General features: G+C 42.3%; 2 protein-coding genes across 2 annotated transcripts; both read left to right on the top strand.

The window, feature by feature from the left end:
- The first annotated feature begins 1,780 nt into the window (after positions 1-1,780).
- adrb3a (adrenoceptor beta 3a) lies at positions 1,781-11,567 on the top strand. Its single transcript, XM_076730999.1, has 2 exons — positions 1,781-3,668; positions 10,295-11,567. Exons 1-2 carry the CDS (start codon positions 2,362-2,364, stop codon positions 10,320-10,322), a joined length of 1,335 nt encoding a protein of 444 aa, XP_076587114.1. The 5' UTR covers positions 1,781-2,361; the 3' UTR covers positions 10,323-11,567.
- A 3,314-nt stretch (positions 11,568-14,881) lies between these two features.
- got1l1 (glutamic-oxaloacetic transaminase 1 like 1) lies at positions 14,882-21,388 on the top strand. The gene is made up of 8 exons (XM_076731184.1): positions 14,882-15,183; positions 16,043-16,224; positions 16,487-16,610; positions 17,483-17,700; positions 17,810-17,960; positions 18,686-18,851; positions 19,086-19,228; positions 20,320-21,388. Exons 1-8 carry the CDS (start codon positions 14,982-14,984, stop codon positions 20,457-20,459), a joined length of 1,326 nt encoding a protein of 441 aa, XP_076587299.1. The 5' UTR covers positions 14,882-14,981; the 3' UTR covers positions 20,460-21,388.
- The last annotated feature ends 146 nt before the right edge of the window (positions 21,389-21,534 follow it).

The raw sequence follows: 21,534 nt of genomic DNA, 5'->3' as shown, positions 1-21,534 counted from the left end.
ACAACTTCCTGCTGCAGTTGAAAACGATGCTTGAGAGCAGCGAGAGTGAACGACTAAAGTTGGGGTCCAACAACTAAACAGTGAGTTGAAGCTTACAACAAAGCTCCAGAAAGAGCTCCATGACCTTTTTCACTCTGTCACACTGTTGTCATTGTGTTAATTCGTATATATTATTATAAAATACTGATTATAGCAGCTATAAAGAAGAAATGGTAAAATCTGAACAAAATATCATTGGAAATATTCAGGGGAAAATAATCTTAAAAGGTGCAAAACTGCCAAGACATGCAGTTCTTATGAGTATTCCTATGTTAAACTTCTCATTAAGTGTGATGCAAGGTGGGAATAAATGCAGAGCAATCGCAGCTGCAGCTGTGGAGCTGATCAGACCAAAGAAGGAACTGCTTGTTGACACGAGAGCTCGGAGCGTTGGATATCTGAAGTGAATCGCATAGAAGGCATTCATTCGCCTGATTGTTCTTTTTCAGCGCACTGACCTGAGTAACAGCGAGATAGAGATCTATTATTTTCTTTTACTTCTTTGAGTCAAAGGGAGGGAACTTATTTCCTGTTCTACACAACGGGGGTGTCTCGTGCCTTGTGGTCTACCACAAACTGTAAGTACTGTGTGGTAGAAGTAAACAATCACAATTAAACTTCCCAAAGTGGTCTAATACTTTTGTGTTTACTGCACTGTTCAAATGAATGACAAAAAAAAGAAAAAAGAAAAACAAAAAAGTTGAGCCGTAGCAGTGTGTGTTTGACATAAGCCAGCATCATTTGTCAGTGAGAACAGAAGCCAGCAGTGGAAAAGCCTGTCTCAATGTTGACACAGTCAGGTGACAGATACAGTTAATAGGTTAACAAGCTTAGTCACAGCTACATCCAACACATCACTGACATTAAGGTTAAAGATCTGATGGTCATCACATACAACCCCGATACCAAAAAAGTGTAAAACATGAATAAAAACAGAATGCAATCATTTACTAATGACCTTTGTTGCCAAACAATGGTTTTACAAAGTGTTCCTGAGCCCATGTAGTAATATCCTTCATGCAATCATATGTTCACAAAGTGGTGAACCTCGCTCCATCCTCGCTTGTGAACAATTGAGCCTTTCCAGGATGCCCCTTTTAATACCCAATCATGATACTATCACCTGTTACCAATCAACCTGTTTACCTGTGGAATGTTCCAAACAGGTGTTTTTGGAGCGTCACATTACTTTTGTTGCTCCTGCCCCGACGTGTTTGAAACGTGTTGCTGCATCAGATTCAGAATAAGCAGATATTTCCCAAAATCAATGAAGCTGATGAGGTCAGACATTAAATATTTTGTCTTTGTGCTGTTTTCAAGTGAGTATATGTCAAAAAAGATCAGCCAATTATCACATTGTGTTTTATTTGTGTTTCACACGGCGTCTCAGCTTTTTTACATCAGCTTAACTTTTAAACTGAAAAGTAAATAATGTGTCACACTGATAAGCAGTTTTAATTGCAGTTTTAATTCCATATTTTGACAAACATTACCTACATTTTACATGCTCTAATACAGGATCAGTTCTCAAAGTAAGTTTGCTTAAAGTTATATATGTGTGTCTATGCATGTGTGTCATTGTCTGCATGTGTGTAGCTGTAATAAGGCACTAATTCCCGTATGGCTTCGGCACACAGGCACACTTTTCAACTCCTCCCCTCTGCCTTCAGCCAGGGTGTGATTAGAGCCAATGCAATCTTGGGCAACCTGCACTCAGAGAGAGGGAGAGAGGGAGAGAGCGAGAGAGAGAGCAAAAGAAAGAGTGGACAGCCACTTTGGTGCACTCTGGTGGTTCCTGCAACAGCGTCACTGTTGCTTGATCTCCAACAGTCCAACTGTGGCACTGTGGCTCTTGCAGGATTTAGCGAGAAAACACTGCAAACTCTTCTAATCCCAGTGGACGGATTTTGAATGGACAGGGCCGGGTTTTTCCTCTCAAAAACTTTTTTTCACTGAATATTTCCTGGATTCATGAAAGTGCTGCAACTCTGTGACCTACAATTGTTTCGGCTTTGTGGACAGTTTGGATGCATCTTTTTGGGGAATATGCTGTTGCTGCCGACACCAGAAGAACTTCCACAAGCAATCAGGTGTTTGGAAACATGGAAAGCCACGACTGCCTGTTGAACACAGCCAAACAAACCTCCCAAGGTTTGAAATGTAAGCAGTACCTGCACAGTGAAGAATAACTATTTATTTATTGAGGAGCTTTTGATTGTGAGCAGATTTATGATGCTTGTGGGAAATGCAGATTCTTCAGTTTTGCTAACTTTGACGTGAAAAACACTCCAACTACTTCTGACTGAGTTGATCCGGTGAATAATGGATGGCAACTTCAACACTTCAGTATCTAATGTGACCAACAGCACACGACCCCCCTACGAAGCGGCGGGACCCTGGAGCCTCATCATACTGGTAATCATCATACTGACCATAGTGGTGGGGAACCTGCTGGTCATCATCGCTGTGGCTCGCACTTCACAGCTACAGACGACGACAAACATTTTCATTATGTCTCTGGGGTGTGCGGACCTCATCATGGGGGTCTTCGTGGTGCCTCTTGGGGCCACTATTGTGGTGACGGGTGAATGGAAGCTCAGTGACACATTCTGTGACTTTTGGACTTCTGTGGACGTCCTGTGTGTGACGGCAAGCATAGAGACGCTCTGTGTCATAGCAGTGGACCGGTATATAGCCATTACGAGGCCGCTCCGACACAAGGTTCTACTCAATAAGTGGCGTGCCAGAGTAATAGTTTGTTTAGTGTGGGCTGTGTCCTCCTTAATTTCCTTTGTGCCAATTATGAAAGGGTTTTGGCGTGATGATGACAAGAAAGCGAAGACGTGCTACGATGACCCTAAATGCTGTGACTTTGTGACGAACAGGGCCTTTGCTATCATATCTTCTATAGTGTCTTTTTACATCCCTCTGCTCATTATGATATTTGTGTATGCAAAAGTCTTTCTAATAGCCACGCGGCAGGTCCAGCTCATAGATAAGAATCGCATGCGTTTCCAGAGCGAGTGTCCGTCAGCACAAATGCAAGTTGGGCCTCACATCAACAATATTGTGCCGTTGGCGTGTGCAACCTCCAGCAGCTGCAACAACGTGGTGCGGCGAAAGAGCGCCAAGCGGAGGCCGTCGCGGCTAATACTCGTCAAAGAGCACAAGGCCCTCAAGACTTTGGGTATCATCATGGGGACCTTCACCGTGTGCTGGCTGCCGTTCTTTGTTGCCAACATCATCAACGCATTCAACAGAGACGTTCCTTCAGAGAGGGTCTTCCGACTGTTAAACTGGTTGGGTTACATCAACTCCGGCCTCAATCCTATCATCTACTGCAGGAGTCCAGAGTTCCGTACAGCGTTCAAGAACCTGCTGGGCTGCCCCTGGCTGTCCACCCTGCGCCTCAATACTTTCTATAAAGAGCTCCGGACTCGCTGCTCCTGCTTTCTGTGGCAGGCTGAGTCAGGCACAGCCGCCTCTTTCCAAAAGTCTGCAGCCAGCAGGAGTGAGGGAAGTCTGGCCAGTATTCAGGGAAGCAGCAAAAGCGAGGAGGCTTCCTCTGGTCCTCTGCAGTCCAACGGCAGCACGCAGTTCACTGACTTATCAGAACCAGAAAACCAATAGTAAGTCTTATTTTACCCACACAAACGCTTTTTTAGATTATGATGAATGTTGTTCAAATCTCCTCTTCCTACAAACACATTGACACTTCTTCCTCTGCATGTTCAAACAGTGCTTGTCCTCGTTCAAATGCAGGTTTTGAGCTAAAAGACACCTGAACACAACGTTAGTTAATGGAAACGCACAATGTTCAATACAACTTTAACATGTCCACTTTTCAGATTTATTTAAAATAATTATAATTATTTGAGAGTAATCAGACTTTTAAACAAAACTCTCTGAAACTGAGAGGAGGGTGAGGTCTATCAGGGAGTCTGTGACCATGGCCACTGCTGTGAAATCATACAATTTTTATTTGTCTTTGTCCTTTTTATTTATTTTTTTCCTATTAATTCACAGACCTAAGTGACACATCAGTGGTCTATCATGTGATGTGAGCAGATTAAGGGTGAAGAATCAATGTCATGGAGAATCAAACAATTTACATGACTTGCTGCTTTTGGACATCCTGTGGCAGATTAGCACAATGATGGTGGTGACAACACACCCATGCAGTAGTCATGTGCTTGTTTCAGTTTGAAAAATAATACTTGACGACAAAATAATCCAAAAGGACAAGATGTTATAAAATACTGGAATCATCTGTCACCCAAAATCTATTTTCATTTTCAGTGAAATCATAAAAGTTTAAACATATTTCAAATAAGTTTAACATTTATGGGATATTTTGCTTTTTAACAAATTATAATCCATTATTAGCTTGTTATAATGGTAAAGGTCTAGTTCCACATATCTCCACTGCTGTATATAGTGTTTCATGACATACTGTCCAGGATGCTTTTAAACGTATAAAAAACAGTTCAAGGGCTGAAGATTCTTTTCAATTTGGAGTTTGATAGAAAACTGTCGCTTTAATGTCCACTGTGTATTTAATAAAAGCAGAAATCCATATCTGGACTTGTTCTGAGGAGTAAAATCGATTGGGTGGAACTGTGCAGAAAAATAAATCATTTCTGACACATTGGATGCTGCTGGGGTGATTCAGTATTACAGATGTAAAAGTGAAATTTAATATTTGGATTTTTATGCATGATTCGATAAACATTTGAGGACTGTAGCTGTATCGGTGCACTGTGTTACCTGTAATCAATCTTTGAATCCAGCTGATGTCAGTGGAGTAAAAATAACAGATGTGCACAGTTTTGGGTGGATAGCATGTTTTATTTACGGTAGTTAATAATTGTAAACAATGTCATGGATTTGTTTTGTATTTACAGAAACCTCCACAGTGTAAATTCATAATCTTTTTGGTCAGTTTTCAGTGATGAAGATGATGTAATGTGGCTTTGTAAAACCACTGGGTGTTGTGTAAAAGGCTGAAGAGCTTCCTGGCACATTTGAAGACATTTCTAAATATTAGTGTGGCTCTCTGCCTGTCAGTGGGCCTCCGTGTGCCCTGCCCAACACCCCCTGCAGCAGATAAATCTTTATCGCTTATGCACAAGACTTCCCCCACAACTGGAGAGGCTGTTTACACGACTGGCAGCCAATGAGAACACCCTCGTAGACACAGGTCAACTGGGGTTGGACAGCTCAGTATCTGAGTCATTATTATTCTAATACATCACTGCATGTTGACAGCCGGCCTGTCACAGACGACAGGAAGATGTATATTCCACAACGTTTTTGCAGAGTTTTCTATCCATTAAGAGTTTCTCTTAAATTGAACTTTGTCTTCTGAATTTCAATTCACTTGAAACTTTTTGTTTTGGAAATTCAACAAAAGTTTTATTGTCATCAGAAATTTAAAATATCGCACAAGATTTCAATTTAAAGTCCTCAAAGGATTTCTGTTTGTTGCAGAATCAACTCCACATTATCACAGCAGAACTGTTAAAAGCCAAATAAGACAAAGAATAGACTCATGATTGTTCAAACTAACTCATAACACTGATATTGTTTGGCTGCTGTCTCCAACATGCGTCACGACTGAAGGCTTTAAGTGCTGTTGTGTTGTCACAGATTGGAAGTGTGGCTTGTGCAGGTGGATTTCTATTCACACATGCACAGTAAGTTTGATTAAAATCCATACATTTCATTTCAGTGATGTACATACAAATATAAAATGAGTAGTTCAATGTCAGAGGATAAAATTTTAATTCACAAATCATTCAATTTCATATTGGAAGTGGTGCAACTTGTACTTCCACTACAGCCGTCATCTTGCTATATGAATTCCCATGAATAACCCAGTTTTATGACAGAGGGGATGTGTTTCATTTTAAATATTTACTCTGCGCACGGCATCACTTTCCTCTTCTTCTTTTCCTCTCAGTGGATTTTTGCAGTCATAATCAATGGGGCTGTAAAATGAGAGACATTTAGGGGCATATAAAAGGCTTCCTTAAAAGGAGCCTGGTGTGTTCTGTAGTAAATCACCCCAAGGGGAAGGCTCAGCAGACTCACCCTGCGCTTTGAGCAGGATTACAAACGTAAGTGAGACCAGCCGTTCCAGAATGACTCTGGCGGGGCCGCAGCTTGAAGACGGGTTTAATGAAGTAATATGACAAAACAGTTCCAGTCTGGTCTGCTGAGGTGGTTATTTTTCACCAATAACGCCATGCCAGGCATCTGCTGGAGCCCGAGCGCTCCTCAGTCATCCCTGTCGACTTTCTGTATCTGTTTAACTAGCAACACAAAGGAGCAACTGAGCAGCATATTTCCTTTAAACCCTGGGACAACATGCAACAGCAGGTTTAGCTAATTCAGGAGCTGATGTATGACAGGGCTGATAAAACAAGAGGCACAACCACTGACAGGAATGGTTACTAGAGACGAGTGGCTGCACTGCACTGTACAGAATGGCCATTATCAATAGTTTGTTTTCACAGAAATACATGCAGGCATATCACCGCGGCCCTTATCAACACCCGCAGCGACCTATGGCTTCGTCACGTATGCACCATGTTATATGACACGTGCACGGGTTCCCTGCATGACAGCATTCCTAATTCATCTTTCCTGATCGCAGAAATTTAGATGGTTTTGGTCGTCAAAGTGGTGGCAAATGTGCTAATCCATCCCGTCTGTTTGTTTTTCCACAGAAGGATTTAGCTGCGTCTTTTTTTTTGTTTTTGTCAGACAGGCTGCTACTGCATTAGTCCTAACAAGTGTATTGAAGGTATTTAAGACAAAAATCTTATTACGTATTACGTATTTGAAAGGCATCGCTGTGTGTTATGAGCTGAGGGAGTTTGTTAGCACAGTTTATCCATGATTGAGAACACTAAAACTAAGCTAACAGAGAGCGGAATATTTTATTTCAAAAGAGCAACAAGCGGCTAGTTTGTGAACTAAATTGTAGAGCGAATGTGGAGCAGAAGTGAGGAGACTGTGTCTGATAGAGCTCTCCTCTGGAGCACAGACACAGGACGGATGTCCCTGCAGAGTTACAGTGCAGGAGCCACACAGGCTTTGACAGCACAGAACAATATCATCATTAGAGAGCTCATGCTCTACAGGAAACATGTTGTGTGCTACAGCGCTGTGTCACAATCAGAATATCAAGAACCACACATGAGGAAATGATTTGTCATCGTGATGCTGAGAAAAAACCTGTAAAAAGCTGAAAAATAAAACAAGTAAAATATTTTCCATCTTAGCTAAACTACAGGAGGATAAACATTAATAAGATGTCATGTGAAAAGCAGGCAGTGATGGCAAAGGGACAAGAAATCGCTGAGGTCGATCTGTCCACATTTAGCTCTGAAGCAACATCTGATGGGTCACAACAAGCAGTGCAGGAACTTGCACTCCCTGGTAGTTTCTCATGATATAAAAAAAACTAATAAATTTGGCATATATTTGGATATATGGTCTTATTCTCAGCCTGTATACTCAGCTGTGGTGAGGTAGAGAAGCACAAATCAGCAGCCATCACACAAAGCACAGGGAGACGGTGGAAAGTGTCATTCCTGGTATAAATAATGACTCACTAAAGACACTGCAAGTGGCTCATTACTCCAAATGATTGTGTAAATATTTCAGGCATATTAGTTGACTTCTCATGAGCGCAAATCTAAAAGGACATTGTGTTTATAATGCTGGCATCTCAGGTTTATAAGTAAGCCTGTGTTACCAGTACAAACTGCACCTTTATAGCAGCTAAATATGTAAATATAATTGCAATTATAATTATTTCCCACACATGCATGCTGTGTCCTCCCAGGGTGCCCACTGCTGTATTAATGGACACCTTGTCATTGCAGCAGGGGTGTTAAATTATAGCATGTTGTAAATATGGAAGACAAGTCAAGAAAAGTGTAAGCACTCATTTCTAATGACAAGCTGTGTGTTTAACAGGAATCTGAATCAGTGGCGAACATTTTGCTGCAGAGCCTGTGATTCACAAGCTTTTTACTCCACAGAGCTGCTAATGTGTGGCAGCCTGCAGCCTGTGTGATGTGAAAGTGGCCTGAATGCTGACATAATAAGTTAAAGCACTGCAGCGAGCATATCATTAGGCGCACATTAGGACAACCTGATGTTTTGATGGTGTTTTAGGACTGGCCGGCATGCGCTAATGCTTTTTTTTCCTGAGCTGTGAACCCTGTAATTCTGAGCTTCTCTCCGCAGCATGCTCACCTCACTTCACACACCTGCATCCATAATGTGCCTTTAGTTAGCTTAGAGCGAGATCAGGCCCAAGAGAGCATGAAACAAGGAGCAGGATAAAGCAAAACATGCTGGTAGTGACCTGTGGGAAACCTCCAACACTCCCTTTCAAGCTTGGCTGATATCAGAACCAATCACAATGCATCACGCTCTTTAAGTGGAGGCAGAGAGTTGAGCAAACACTCGAGAGTGGTGTAACTCTAACTTGTTGAGGTCTGGACAGATAAAAAAGCAATAAATCCTAAGTGGGTTTTACGGTGTTATTGCACCCTGTTTTTGCTGCAGTTGAAATCAACTACTCCTGCATGACTGAAGTATCAAGACCGTGTTCCACAGTGATTCATGGATGCTTATAGGGTTATACAATTTCTGCGTCATGATGCACAGAACTTTAAGTTGTTTTCTTGGTTCCCTGATGCTTTGTTTTTGCAGCTAGCTGCTCTTAGTTTAATTATATGTGATTCAGGGAATTTATTCATTGAAAACTGTGTTGAGATTAATCTGACATTGGTGTAAAATTCATAATATTTGTTATCGTATATATTAATTTAACATGTGGACCATGTTTATGTGCCTTTTTATATGGACACTCCTCAGTAGCTGAATTTTGTGGTTCTACTCTCAGTTTGTTACGTATATCAAACAAAAGCTAATGCGTTTTAATGACAAATTGACTTTATACCATTTTGGAGGCTTTTGTTTGTGGTGCTGTTGATTGTATTGCATTAGAAAGGTGCTCCTGCAACTTATTCTACCCAGGGGATGGACAAAATATTAGGAACACCTATCAGTATATCACAATAGAGCTCAATAGCACCATAAACTGCAGCCTCATTCTACACCTCTGTCCCTTTCAACCAAAACTGGACATTAAAGGATTTATTGCAGGACTGTTTTGACATAATCAACTTGAAACAGAACAAAGACAATATATTTAATGTTTGACCTCATCAGCTTCATCAATTTTTGTAAATATATGCTTATTCTGAATTTGATGCAGCAACACGTTTGGGTATGAAAGGGGCATCCTGGAAAGGCGAGGATGGAGCGAGGTTCACCACCACTTAGAGGATCTTAGCCGCTTTAACATGAACGGAAACCACAAACTATGTCGGTGGTTTGTGATTTAAAATAATCCGATGACTCACATGTGAACGTGAGATTCAACAGAGTACAGTGTACCATAATATTTCTCCTGCAGTCTTTCTGTTCAGTCATCCTTCTTACCTGAGACATGAGCAGAAAAAGTAAATACTGTAAAAAAGTCCACAAAACTGGGATTTTCGTCCAGATGAGGCCACACTCTGAATTGTTTCCTGCCGATGTTTTTTTTCCTGCATTCACATTTCAGTGAAGCTTACAGTTCCAGGTAATTTACGTCTTCCTGTGGAGACATGTACGGTGGAGGTGATAGCATCAGAATTCTTGTCTTGTTGGGGAAGAAAAGTATCACAAAGGAGGACGGCAACTTTGCTATAACTTTCTGTTATTAGCAAGCAAAACTAAATGAAAGGGAACAGGTGCAGCAATGACGCTGATGATGTTTTCCAATTGAAAACTACTACCTACATAAAGATAACCTGTGGGACAACAAACCATCATTGTTGTTGAGGAGCTTTCTTATCTGATAGACCCCGAAACACTGTGCAGGGTGTGATCAGCACAGGCCAACAAGTCATACGGTACATTTGTTGGCCGGGTCACATCTTCCATAGCAGCACACGAAGTCGTAGATATAATGAGGTTCATGATGAGATAGCTTGCTGGCCTCGGTGTCTGGTGCGTTTCAATTATACAAAACCAATGAGGCTAAAAATTAGACCATGTGTTAGTGATTATAATGACATTCCTCCCAATGTGATGTCACCTGCTCGACATGTTACTCAGGGGAGATTCACTCATGTCTGCTGCAGTGAGGGAAATACTTCATGCTAATATGTCCGTCTCTTTTCAGCTTCACACTGCAGGAAAAGGACGGATGAACTGTAAAATGTCAAGCTACTGAAGCAAACTATGTTTTCCAGAAGATACTGTGATTCCCTGAGACCAAACGGCAGTGAGGACAAGCCAAAGACAAGCGAGGCCGGACTGACTGTACAGAAACAGCTGATTAGGTCTGGACAGGAGCACTCTGCGGACAGGAGACGGACCGCTGCACCTCAGCACTTCACAGTCTTTAGGTGACGCCGATGCCGAGCCTCCCAGTGTCTCCTAAATACTGTCGCTGAATGAGACAATCTTTCACTGCAAGTTTTGAACGCATTCCAGTGCACTTTGAATGCAGCCTATGTGGCCGGTGGTCTCATAAATGACAGCGTAATACTAATTTGTACAGTATATTATCTGGTAAGTTATCTATTTATGATACACCCAATCTGTAGCAAAATACAAAAAGACTCAATAGAAGGTCATAGTTCTGGTGAGGCTGTCTTCACTGAACTGTTAAGAAAGATTCATTTTTATGGCACAAAATCCTCCAGCTGAACCGAAGGGCTGTGCATTCAAATAATCAGTTCTGGTGTCTGTTTTCAGTCTTAATAGTCCTGTTTTGATCCTGGACTCCATACACACAACACTCATCCTGCTTAAATCCCGTTTTATACCATTGCTATGGTGAATATTTGTTTCTGATTGGCTGGCTGTTAAAATCTTCTGTCGGGACAACTAAAACATAACTCCTGTCAGCAGTTAAAGGTGGGGTGAGTCCTTCTGGAGAGAGATTGCTGATATTAATATCTCCTCAGGGTCAAGTAGCTGTCTGTTCTGGGTGTGCGCTGAGTCAAAATCGGGCTCTTCTGACTTGTAAATGTACACTATTCCGTCCAATCAGCAACAAGTGGTGTTGATTTGTGCTTGCACAAGAGAAGGCGTAAAACTAACGTCCAATCTCATTGTGGAGAAGGAGAAGATGGCAATAACAACAACAACAGTTCTCCTGAATGACTCACCCCACCTTTAACCTGCAGTATAAACTAACGTGCAAGGTACACTATTAAAGTCTGCAGGTAACCATAGCAAAGCACTTCTGCTAAATGCTATGTTAGCGGTGAACTCCCTGCCTGGCCATGTTTAAGGTCAATGACACACTCTGAAATGTCCGAATATAGAGAAGTAATGGACTTAATGGAGGAGATGTGGCCTCCGCCTCATCCATTATTTCGTTACATCAAGTGTCCGTGTTGTGTGTTACATAACATCATCTGTTGCATTGAGAAATAAAATATCAAACTGTGTACCACTGCTCGTCTCTGCTCTGTGTGCAAGGCCGTAATGATGTAAATCACATAGACAAATGGATGCTGAGAAAACCACTGAGTTTTTAGAATTGAAATATTTTACTTTGGAGCTCATCTATCTGGGTGAATATGGTTTAAACTGTAACGGTGACACAAATGCTTCCAGTAAGTTCAAGGTGATAATCAGCCAAACCAATCTGTGCAGTCCTCTGATTGGATGATTGAGGTGCAACATTGTCTTTAATGTTGCACCTGTCCCATGTTCATAAAATTCAGAAAACAAAATTCAAGATCAAAAATTGATACTTGAACATCTGGGCTCCGGCGGATAAGTAATCAAGCCTGGCTAGAATCAAGAAATCCTATCAGGTTACACTCTGTCAGACACATGATCCAAAAAAGGTGAGCGACTGGAAACTGTGAACACTTTCATCTGAATTTATGAACCCCAAATTTTGGAAATTGCAAAGGTAACCAACAGGACATTTCAGAGTTGAATTCAAAGCTCATGAATCCAGATAGATGACAACCTTTCTATTTACTAGCTGTCATGATTGTGGCCTTTATTTGCCTCCACACACCGCAGTCGCTTCTCACAGTGCGTCAATACTTTGTACTGAAGTGCTTCCCACACTTGTCTTGTGACCTCTGCTCACAGGTTACGACCACAGTGTGGACCAGAGTTGTGATCAGTTTGACTAAAGACAGACTTCAGGGGCCTAAAGTGGTAGAAAGATTTAAGGTTTCATAGAGATATATTTATTTTCCTTCCGGCCCCTTTAATCATCTTGTGAGCCCTCAGATTCATCTTGGGAGCCTGTGAAGGTTTTGATCCTCGTGTTGGGAAGAGGCGATCGTAAGCAACTTTTTTTCTTATTTTATGTAATCCTCCACCCACTGAAGCCACCATCATCTCAGGCCCACTACTGTTTGAACAAACACTACGTTATGGTAGGAGAGGGATTTGTGACTTTAATTAAAAAACAAAGAGCAGAACACATGACATTTGAAAACAAACTGTGAGCAACATTAGCTCTGCCTGACGGCTGTGACGACTGAGTGTCATCCGGCAAAGAGCCACAACAACTCGGAGTGAAAGCAATTATCCTGTCTGAGAGTTCAGCCACACTCTTATCAGCTGATTCCTGTTACAATGTTTTCCACAAGCAGGATTCGATTGAAATCATATCTAAACATGTTTTTAGGGAAAAGAAAAAGAGAAACCACTGCTTGAGGTACAACTGGGAGTGTTGAGACATGGCGGGAAACAAAAAGTGAAAGCAAAACCCTGATTCAAAAGGGATGAAAACAAAACAAAATGTGATGACTTGATAATCCTTTTTGACATAAACCCGATGGAAAAGACAATATTTTTGATGTCTGACCTCATCAGCTTCATCGATTTCTGTAAATATCTGCTTATTCTGAATCTGATACAGCAACATGTTTCAAACAAGTCGGGACAGGAGCAACTAAAGCCTGGGAAAGACATAGAATGCTCCAAAAACACCTGTTTGGAACCTTCCACAGGTAAACAGGTGAGAGCATCATGATTGGGTATGAACGGGGCGTCCTGGAAAGGATTGGATAAAGGACTACATGGGCTCAGGAAGACTTCAGAAAACTGCTGTTGGAGGAGCAGCTGTTCCACGAAGGAAGACTCAACTCCAAATGACTCATTTGTCTTCAATCATTTTTAAATAATGCGTCTGCGTGACAACTCTGCTCAAACGCTGGTGTCTGATTAAACGTTTTCAATCGCGGGTCTACTTTGAAGTGCGCATTAGTTTTTTCTCTCTCTTCTCTTGATTACACATTAAATTCTCTAGACTTAAAATATGCCAACAACTTGTCCTGAGCCGGCGTTACGGCCAGTTTTCAGAACGCGCTGCGTGTCGGACAAAAAGAAAGTCCTTTGACGTCAAATGTAGATTTCAGAGCTCACCAGTTAGGAGCCATTAAATCCAATCGAGTCAATGTGGCAGCATGACTGCGGCACAAACCACTGAGTCCAGCTTCCAACCTCCTCCATGACATCCTCCATCTCACTACTCACACTGACAGCAGCCTCATTATATGACAGTAAAGCAGGAGATGTAAGAATCCAGAAAATGACCACAAGCCCGGTGTCAGAGAATCAACAGTGGCTTCATTATTCCAACTTTTGCTGTTACCTTTGTAGTTCTGGGCCCATTTTGATCTTAGGCAGCAATTTTTCTTACTCCCAACCGGGCAAATATCCCACAGATATTTGAACTGCAGCCACAATGCAGTTTAATAGAAGAAAAACGAGCCAAGCAATCAACAAATTCAAAGGTAAATATTTTCCTGTCTCTTTTTTTTTTTTTTTTTTTTCCCAACACTCACCATTATGTGCTAACATTTAATAATCACATACCGAAAAATTCTCAGAGAGGGCAAAGATACAAACTTCTCTGCTGGCAGCTGCAGGAGGCAACCCTCCTCTATCCTTTTGACTCAGAATCCACTTTTACACATAAAAATGTTATTTCTTAAATAGACGAATCTGGTATTCATAGATAAAACACAGTGGATGAGGCAGGCTCGTGAAAAATGTGGCCCTTTGATTACTCCTTCCTGGTCAGCTAATGGACAGCACTAACTGCCTACTTTGGCCATCTACTGCCATCTAGTGCAGTTATTTGTGATTACCAGCTTATAGAGTGAGTTTCACAACCAAGTGATTGTCTCTAAAAAGCTTCAAGTTTTTTTTTACCTAGATTTTTTTACATTTTTTTTTGATTTTCAGTCCTTTTAGGCTTTCAGTTCACTGCTCCTTCTTCATTTCCAAGTAATTTTCTGCCCAGAAGAAAAAGCTCAATTTCTCAGATGCATGATGCACAAGCACTGTGGTGTTCTGTTATAACTTAAAGAGCCTTGCACTGCGGGGAATCAGGGTGTCTCTTCGTGCAGAATATTACTAGTTCTACAATCAAGGTAAGTTTGATGAAATCCAAGAAATCCTTTCCAAAACGTGCAGGAAAAGCCTCTGTGCAGCTCGTGTTGATTTTGTACAATCATTAAATGTTCCCTCTTGAGGCATCGTGTCTTAATTTAAGGAGGCCTTTTCAAGAACCACCCAAACAAACCTTAACGAGCAGCGGGGGGTCTTCTGTGAACTGACCGGCTGTCAGTGTCAGAGGCTGCAGCGGACTCATGCGGGGCCAGTCTCCTCCTCTCCGAACCTGCAAACTGATGCCTTCATTTCCAGAGGGGCTCGCCTATTTGATGACTGATCACTGCGAAGGCCAAAGTAAACTCAGCGGAGCCACAAATTAGCCTGTGACCAACTCATCCATCAGCGTTGCCGGGGCGACAGTATCCACATACGTGCTGTAGCCTAGCAACAGTGGCTAAACAAAAGGCTCGCGGCTAGCGGGGCTGATGTGCCTCGATGGGTTCAAGATGAGCCGACCCGGCAGCAGCCTGGATGAGAGGGGGGTCAGCCAAAATGAAGACCCAGACCCAGGAGGTCGCCTGTCTGTGTTTACCAGCACTCAAAGCGGAGCAGTGAGTCCTGAAACAAGGCTTCTGTCCGCCTTCAAGAGAGACACACAGGCCTGCAAAGTTTACCTGGCGGGGAGAGGTGAGTCCGCTCCTTTTCACTCATTTCAAGCTGGAAACGAGAGCAGAGGAAGGACTTCTCCAGCTCATATTTCATTCATGAGCTTCGGTTCATCATGGCGACGTTGGCGAATCTGTTGTTTCAAAGCTCGTCGTAATATTGTGGAAGTGAGGGAGAACAGGTTATGAGGGTCCTCTTCTGCAGGCCTGCAGTCACAGTTAGCAGGTGCAGTGTATGAGTTATTCAGGCTCCCTAAACTTTAAATCTGACCATAAGCCTTCAATGGATAGTCCATTAACACTGAATTATTAAATTGAATTATAACTCTAAATACAGACACTTTTAGGATGGTAGTTCTTAATTCATGACCCAGCAGCTCCAGGATTTGTGTCCATGAGTTGTGGAAGACAGGGATCAAGTGTCTGTGATTACAACAGCTTTCAGAAACCCCCAGAAATCCCCAAATCCCCATAATCAGATGTTTATCGGTTGGAAAATGGCGCAGCAGGGGGGCTCAAGGTGGACCTGAGTGCTCTTGAAATACCTGCAAAGGGAAAAAGTCATGAAATGACTTCACCTTATTATCTTCAGTGGAACAATCGTGTTCAAAATCAGCTGAAGGCACGACCACACTGACTTAAAGGTTTACCAGCCTGCTGCCTCTTCATAAATCTCACATTAACACTGGAATGCACATATTTAAGAAATCGTCTGTTGATAGTACTCCACGGTGGACTTTCTGAGGGGCTCCATTATGGTTTGCTCTCACTGTGCCCTTTCTTTTCCTTTCCAATTGCAAAAGCTTTGATATGTTAATGATGTTTTGCAGTTTGTGCTGTGGTGCCTGAAAACAAACATTGCCAGCAACTGTCTTTCACAGAGTATTACAGCGAAGAAGGGAACACCTTTGCACTGCGTCTGGTTGGAAAGATAAAGCAACAGTTAAGCGCTGACCCCACCCTTCGCCCAGAGTACCCACCTCCTCTTGGCTTGGCAGAATTCACCCGGCGAGCCACAGAGGTTGCTCTGGGAAAGAGCTGCCGGGCTATAGTGGAGAATCGGGTAATCTGCTGTACATAAACACTACAAGTGATTATAGCTTAGGTACTTATGTACACCTCAGTTTGCGTAGCAATAAGCACATAGAGATGAAGCAGTAGCCTGTGTCTAATCATTCAGTTAATCAGCACTGTGATTACCTGATGGCACCGAGCAGAAATCAGTAATCATGGATTTACATCCAGTGTCTACTTTAGAATAAATGAATAGAAGATCAGCATCAGTCATAATAACAACTCTTGGCATTTCCTCACTTTTGTCGCAGGTGTTAGGTGTCCAGACTCCTGGCTTTACCGCTGCTGTGCGTCTTGGAGCTGAACTCTTGAAGCACTGGTATGATGCCTGTGCTGCCTGGTGCGGGCCGGTCTACCTCTCTTCCCCTTGTGATGGTAAATAAAACCTCACTTCCTCTTAACAGCATCTAAACATACACCTGCAAGAGTGCAAGAGGCTTAAACAGTACTGTACTGGAGCCAATGATCCCAGTGTGGTGATGCAACTGTATGCTCGACTGCAGACCAGACATTAAAGGCTTAAATGAAAGCTATATGCACATTAGTAGACATTCCAAAAAGTAACTTAAACGTTATTTATCATATTTTGTTGTGGAAGGAATCAGTAATTTAGTTAGTACTTTTTCAGTGACTAGCACAACACTGCAGATGACATGAATGACAGACAGGCAAACAATGGACTCATTGTATCTATAGCAATTAAGTGACTGTGACATACACACAGGGAGATTTCTGATGGACAGAAGGAGACTGAAGAAATGTAAACATGTGGTTGGACAATAAATGGCCATAAACACATACACATCCTTGACAAACATGCCCGACATTCACTGAGTTTTGCACCTTTCAGATGGAGCGTATTCACTTGACGTGGATGATTATATGGAGATGGAGGACACCTGTGAACTGTGAATCTGAACGTGTCTGTGTGCAGAGTGCGTTATATGCATTGCTGTACTTGTTAAATTGCAGGGTGTGCTCTTTTTATTTTCATTTGCAAAATCAGGATATGATGTTTAAACAGGTGCAAATACACAGTTTGTGATAAAGACAGCAGGTGGAAGCTTTAAAAGTGCTTTATTAGCATCTGCTGCTCAGACTGGAAGTCAAAAGGTTGGATAATTAAATCATCTTTAAAAAAGTATTCACTCATAGTAATGGCTCTTCACTCATAGTAATGGCTCCATCCTGTAATTACATCCTGCCGTTTACTAATCTTGAGGAGTTTGTCTTGATCCTCCCTGCAGACTCGTTGGCTGGTATCTTCCAGGCAGCGGGGATCCAAGATATCCGTGAGTATTATTACTGGGATGACAGGCGGCGGGGCGTTTGTTTGGAGAAACTTCTGGAGGATCTGGAGAGGGCTCCGGAGCGAAGCGTTGTTGTTCTGACAGCGTCTGGCCACTACCCGACGGGAGCAGACCTCTCTCAGAATCAATGGCCTGTGATTACACAACTCATCACGGTAACTGATGTGCACTTTCATGCTCTTTAAAGGAGGAGAGGATTTATTTATTAGACAAGCAGCCTCTCTCTCCTACTTAGAGCATCACTGGATGTCTCTTTTTCCACAGAGGCGCAGGCTTTTCCCTTTCCTCTTGCTTCCTGCTCAGGCGCTCTGCTATGGGGATTTGGAGCGGGATGCCTGGCCTGTGCAGTACTGTGCATCGCAGGGGATGGAGCTCCTCTGTGCTCAGTCCTTCTCCCACTGCTTTGGACTATATGGTGAGAAAGTGACGCAAAGATATCGCTCAAGGATTTATGTGTCACTCATATTCCATGTTCCATGAGTTGATCATATCATATATTAGCCTGCTGTTTGCTGTTTACATAGATTGTGACTGCTGCTGTCAATCACACCTCTCTCACTTTACCTGTTTTTGCCTCCAAATGCTCTTGTACAGTTTCTTCTTTGTATTCTTTTCTTATTTTAACTTCATATACCTCTTTCTATACTCTTTTCACTGCAACAACCAGATTTCCCTGCCGGGGATCAGTAATGCTTTCTTATATGGGGTCAAAATGTACTCATGAAAACTGTAATCTCTGATCATAAAGTACAGCCCAGAGCTGTTCTGCTGTTGAAAGGAAATACAGCAAATCAGTTTGAGCTCAATTTTCATTTCTTTTTTGCAGTCAGATTGTGTTAGCCCAACATACAACAGACAAGGGCATATGTATTCATGTCTCACCGGTTCATCACCCCAAAATTCAAGCTCATGCTACCTATAGAGTCACAGTCACGCTTTCTGTTGCCTTCCAATTTTACTCTCGTGAGTCTTGTATTAGCATCAAGTAACTCATTGTGAAGCAGCTCAGCTTGTGTCTCTTTCTGCATGACCTGGTGAATATTCACTCGCCCACATTTTCAATATCAGACAAAGCATTACGTCACAGTCGCTGGAACACTGTGTTCATTTACGTCAGGCTTGTCTCCTTCCCTTTGGCAGGTGAGGCGGTCGGACACCTGCTGTGCGTCTTTAAGCAGAACGCCCTCCGGTTATCTGTGCAATCTCAGGCTGACAAAATAGTCCGATCGCTGTGGGCCCGGCCATCTGCAGGAGGAGCACATGTCGTTGCCACAGTGCTCAGTAACCCTGCCCATGCTGTTGAATGGTGAGTCACGCTCCATTTGAGTGAATAATCTGATATTTGGAGAATGCGGTACATGCGGCCACATTGCTGCTTTATCAGTCTCTGTCCATAGTGATGGGCAGGCATGTGATGCTTCACACTGGCACTACTGACAAAGTCCTTAATGCAGCTTTTGCTCACTGTCTGTCATCTTTTGCAGATATTGAATTATATACTTATATAATTATAGATTATTTGCTCCAAAATGTTGTCCAGGCAGGGAGAAGTAAAGCACATTGTGGAGAGATGCATGCTGATCAGAGACATTTTGAGAGAGAGGCTGAGGCAGTTGGGAGCTCCAGGTTGCTGGGACCACCTGACTCAACAAGGTGGACTCTACTGTTGCACAGGCTTGAACGGTGAGTCGCAAACAGCGCCGTTTCAGCCATATTTCAAATAATCTAGAGTAGCAAAAGAGTCACTGCACAACACAAAACGCTGTCTGATATCCCCATTCATTTTCTCAGCTCTTGCTTTTCTGTGCTCCTTTGAAACAAATGACATTTACAGTTCATTGTTAAAGATGAATCACTTTGAACCAAGGCCTGACATTCTGGCTCTGTTTGAATAATATGCAATTACTGCACTTCATACATACAGTAGTTATGAAATATATTTGCCTTACTATGCCTTTCGAGTTACAGGCTGTACTGTTACATTTCGGCAGGATTTGGACTCATCAGCAGACACGCAGACAGGGAGTAAGGGTAAAATAGGAATTTATTTGAATGGATAATGAAAGGAGACTCCAGGTATGCAGGAAACACGTAGCTGGGAAGCCCTGGGAAGAGCAGGTGAGGCACGAGGTACTGAGGTGGAGAGCAGTTCAAAGATACGCACAGAGCTCAGGTGGTGTGAGTACTTGCATTGAGGGCACGTGGTGGTAGAAATACAAGTTAAACAAGGTGGTGATGGCTGTGGACTAGAGGCTCGAGGCAGGCAGAGGCAAGAGGCTGGGCAGCGTGGTGGCAGAGACACTGGAGCTGGAGATGAGTGCAGGAGAACCCAGTACATAGAAGAGACACAAGAGATCAAGCTGAAAAAGAGCCAACTCTACCACTAAGCAGCAGAAACGAGTCCTCTGCAGTCCACAGTCTTTATGCTGTGCTTGACTGTGATGAGTCCCAGCTGTGTTGGAGCTGCCTGGAGAATCACACCTGGTCCCACACCTCTCCACAGTACACAAGAAAGAGCTTCCCAAACCACCACACATAGAGTTAATCAGTCAATTAAAGCAATTAGTATTCATGAGTTTGGTGCCATCAAAGTGATTTTCGGGGAATATTTAACAATGTGGATGCTTGTTGATACTTCCTGATGAACATTTTGTTCAAATACTACCATTTTTTTTTTATTTTTTTTTTGTACAATAAAGCACGAAGGCCCATGATATCATCATAAATATTTATGTACTTTCACAGTATTTCAGGTGTTTCTTTCTCTACTTTAGGTGAGCAGGTGGAGTTCCTGACAAAGAGAAGACACGTGTACCTGCTCTCCGATGGCTGTCTGAACATCAGCGCAATCAACGGTCGTAACTTGGACTATATAGCTGAGTCCATCCATCTGGCTCTGACCACTTCACTCTGACTCTGTGGCTTTTGATCAACATCTGAAATCAGTGTCAAAGGGGCTTTTCAGCCTGATTGAACCTTCCACATTGAAATGCTCACTTTCAAGTTTGCTGTAGTTCCTCTTGCTGGTCCAGCTATTGCAAAGCAAATGCTGTTAAATGTGTAGAAAAAGATGTGGAGAAAATCATGACTGCATTTTGAATTAACAGTGACTTTGAGGTCCAGTTATTAGTGACTGCAGCAGGGACCAGGCCTCGATGTTCCTTCAGATTGAGAAGGGTATGCGATGAGTTCATGTGTCCTGTGTGTGCTACATGCAGGATCATAGTCAGTAGTGCATTCAGAAAAGTATTAGCATCAAAATATACTCAAATCACCAAAAGTAGAAGTACTTGATAAGCAGAATGGCCCATTTCAGAGTAGTTTTTCCTCATATCATTAGGTTGCGAGTATTGATGCATTAATGTGTGCAACTCTTTAATGTTATGGCTAATCAAGGTGGAGCTGATTGACATACTTGATATACAGATGAGTAGCTTTTGTCTTATCTTAGCCTATAGTAATGCATCATAGTTTATTTGTTGATTGTGTTTTGTATTGTTTATCTAAATCTGCTAAGAAGCTAGTACTCTGAAGTAAAAGTATGAGCACCTTAAAACTGTACTTAAGCACAGATGCCTTTGTGAAAACTGTGTTCCTTTATCTGCGTTTGTCTGCAGGCGCAAGCCAGAAGCTTCCTAGCTTAGCTTAGCTCATTAGCTTGGATCTGTTCAAATGTTCAAAATTCAAAATTAATTAATTTACTACCACCTCTAAAGCTCAAATTCAGCAAGTTATATCTGGTTTGTTAAAGTGTAAAAATGTCCATTTGGGTTTTCCAGGGGAGCTGGGCACAGTGACAAAAGCACAAATTGTTGTTTTTGTGCTTTGGGATTTGTGTTAAGTAAAAAAAAAAAAAAAAAATGATAGAATGTGTTAATTATTCAGCTTGAGAAGTGATGGTAGGCAGATTTTGTTCTTCATCGTCAGACAGAGCCCGGCCAGCTGTTTCCCCTGATTTGAATTTTGCAAAATCAACAAGGACATTACAT

Source organism: Chaetodon auriga, chromosome 5 (assembly GCF_051107435.1).
Source record: "Chaetodon auriga isolate fChaAug3 chromosome 5, fChaAug3.hap1, whole genome shotgun sequence".
NCBI classification, from domain to species: Eukaryota; Metazoa; Chordata; class Actinopteri; order Chaetodontiformes; family Chaetodontidae; genus Chaetodon; species Chaetodon auriga.
The sequence above is the reverse complement of the archived record's forward strand: the minus strand, read 5'-3'. Positions and strand labels throughout refer to the sequence as shown.

Bases quoted from the DNA above. Each gene is read 5' to 3' on its own strand.
- adrb3a (XM_076730999.1), top strand. From the start codon at position 2,362: ATGGATGGCAACTTCAACACTTCAGTATCTAATGTGACCAACAGCACA. The intron at 3,669-10,294 runs GTAAGTCTTATT...GTCTCTTTTCAG, and splicing joins TCAGAACCAGAAAACCAATA to CTTCACACTGCAGGAAAAGG.
- got1l1 (XM_076731184.1), top strand. From the start codon at position 14,982: ATGTGCCTCGATGGGTTCAAGATGAGCCGACCCGGCAGCAGCCTGGAT. The intron at 16,225-16,486 runs GTAATCTGCTGT...CTTTTGTCGCAG, and splicing joins GGGCTATAGTGGAGAATCGG to GTGTTAGGTGTCCAGACTCC. The intron at 17,961-18,685 runs GTGAGAAAGTGA...TCCCTTTGGCAG, and splicing joins CCACTGCTTTGGACTATATG to GTGAGGCGGTCGGACACCTG.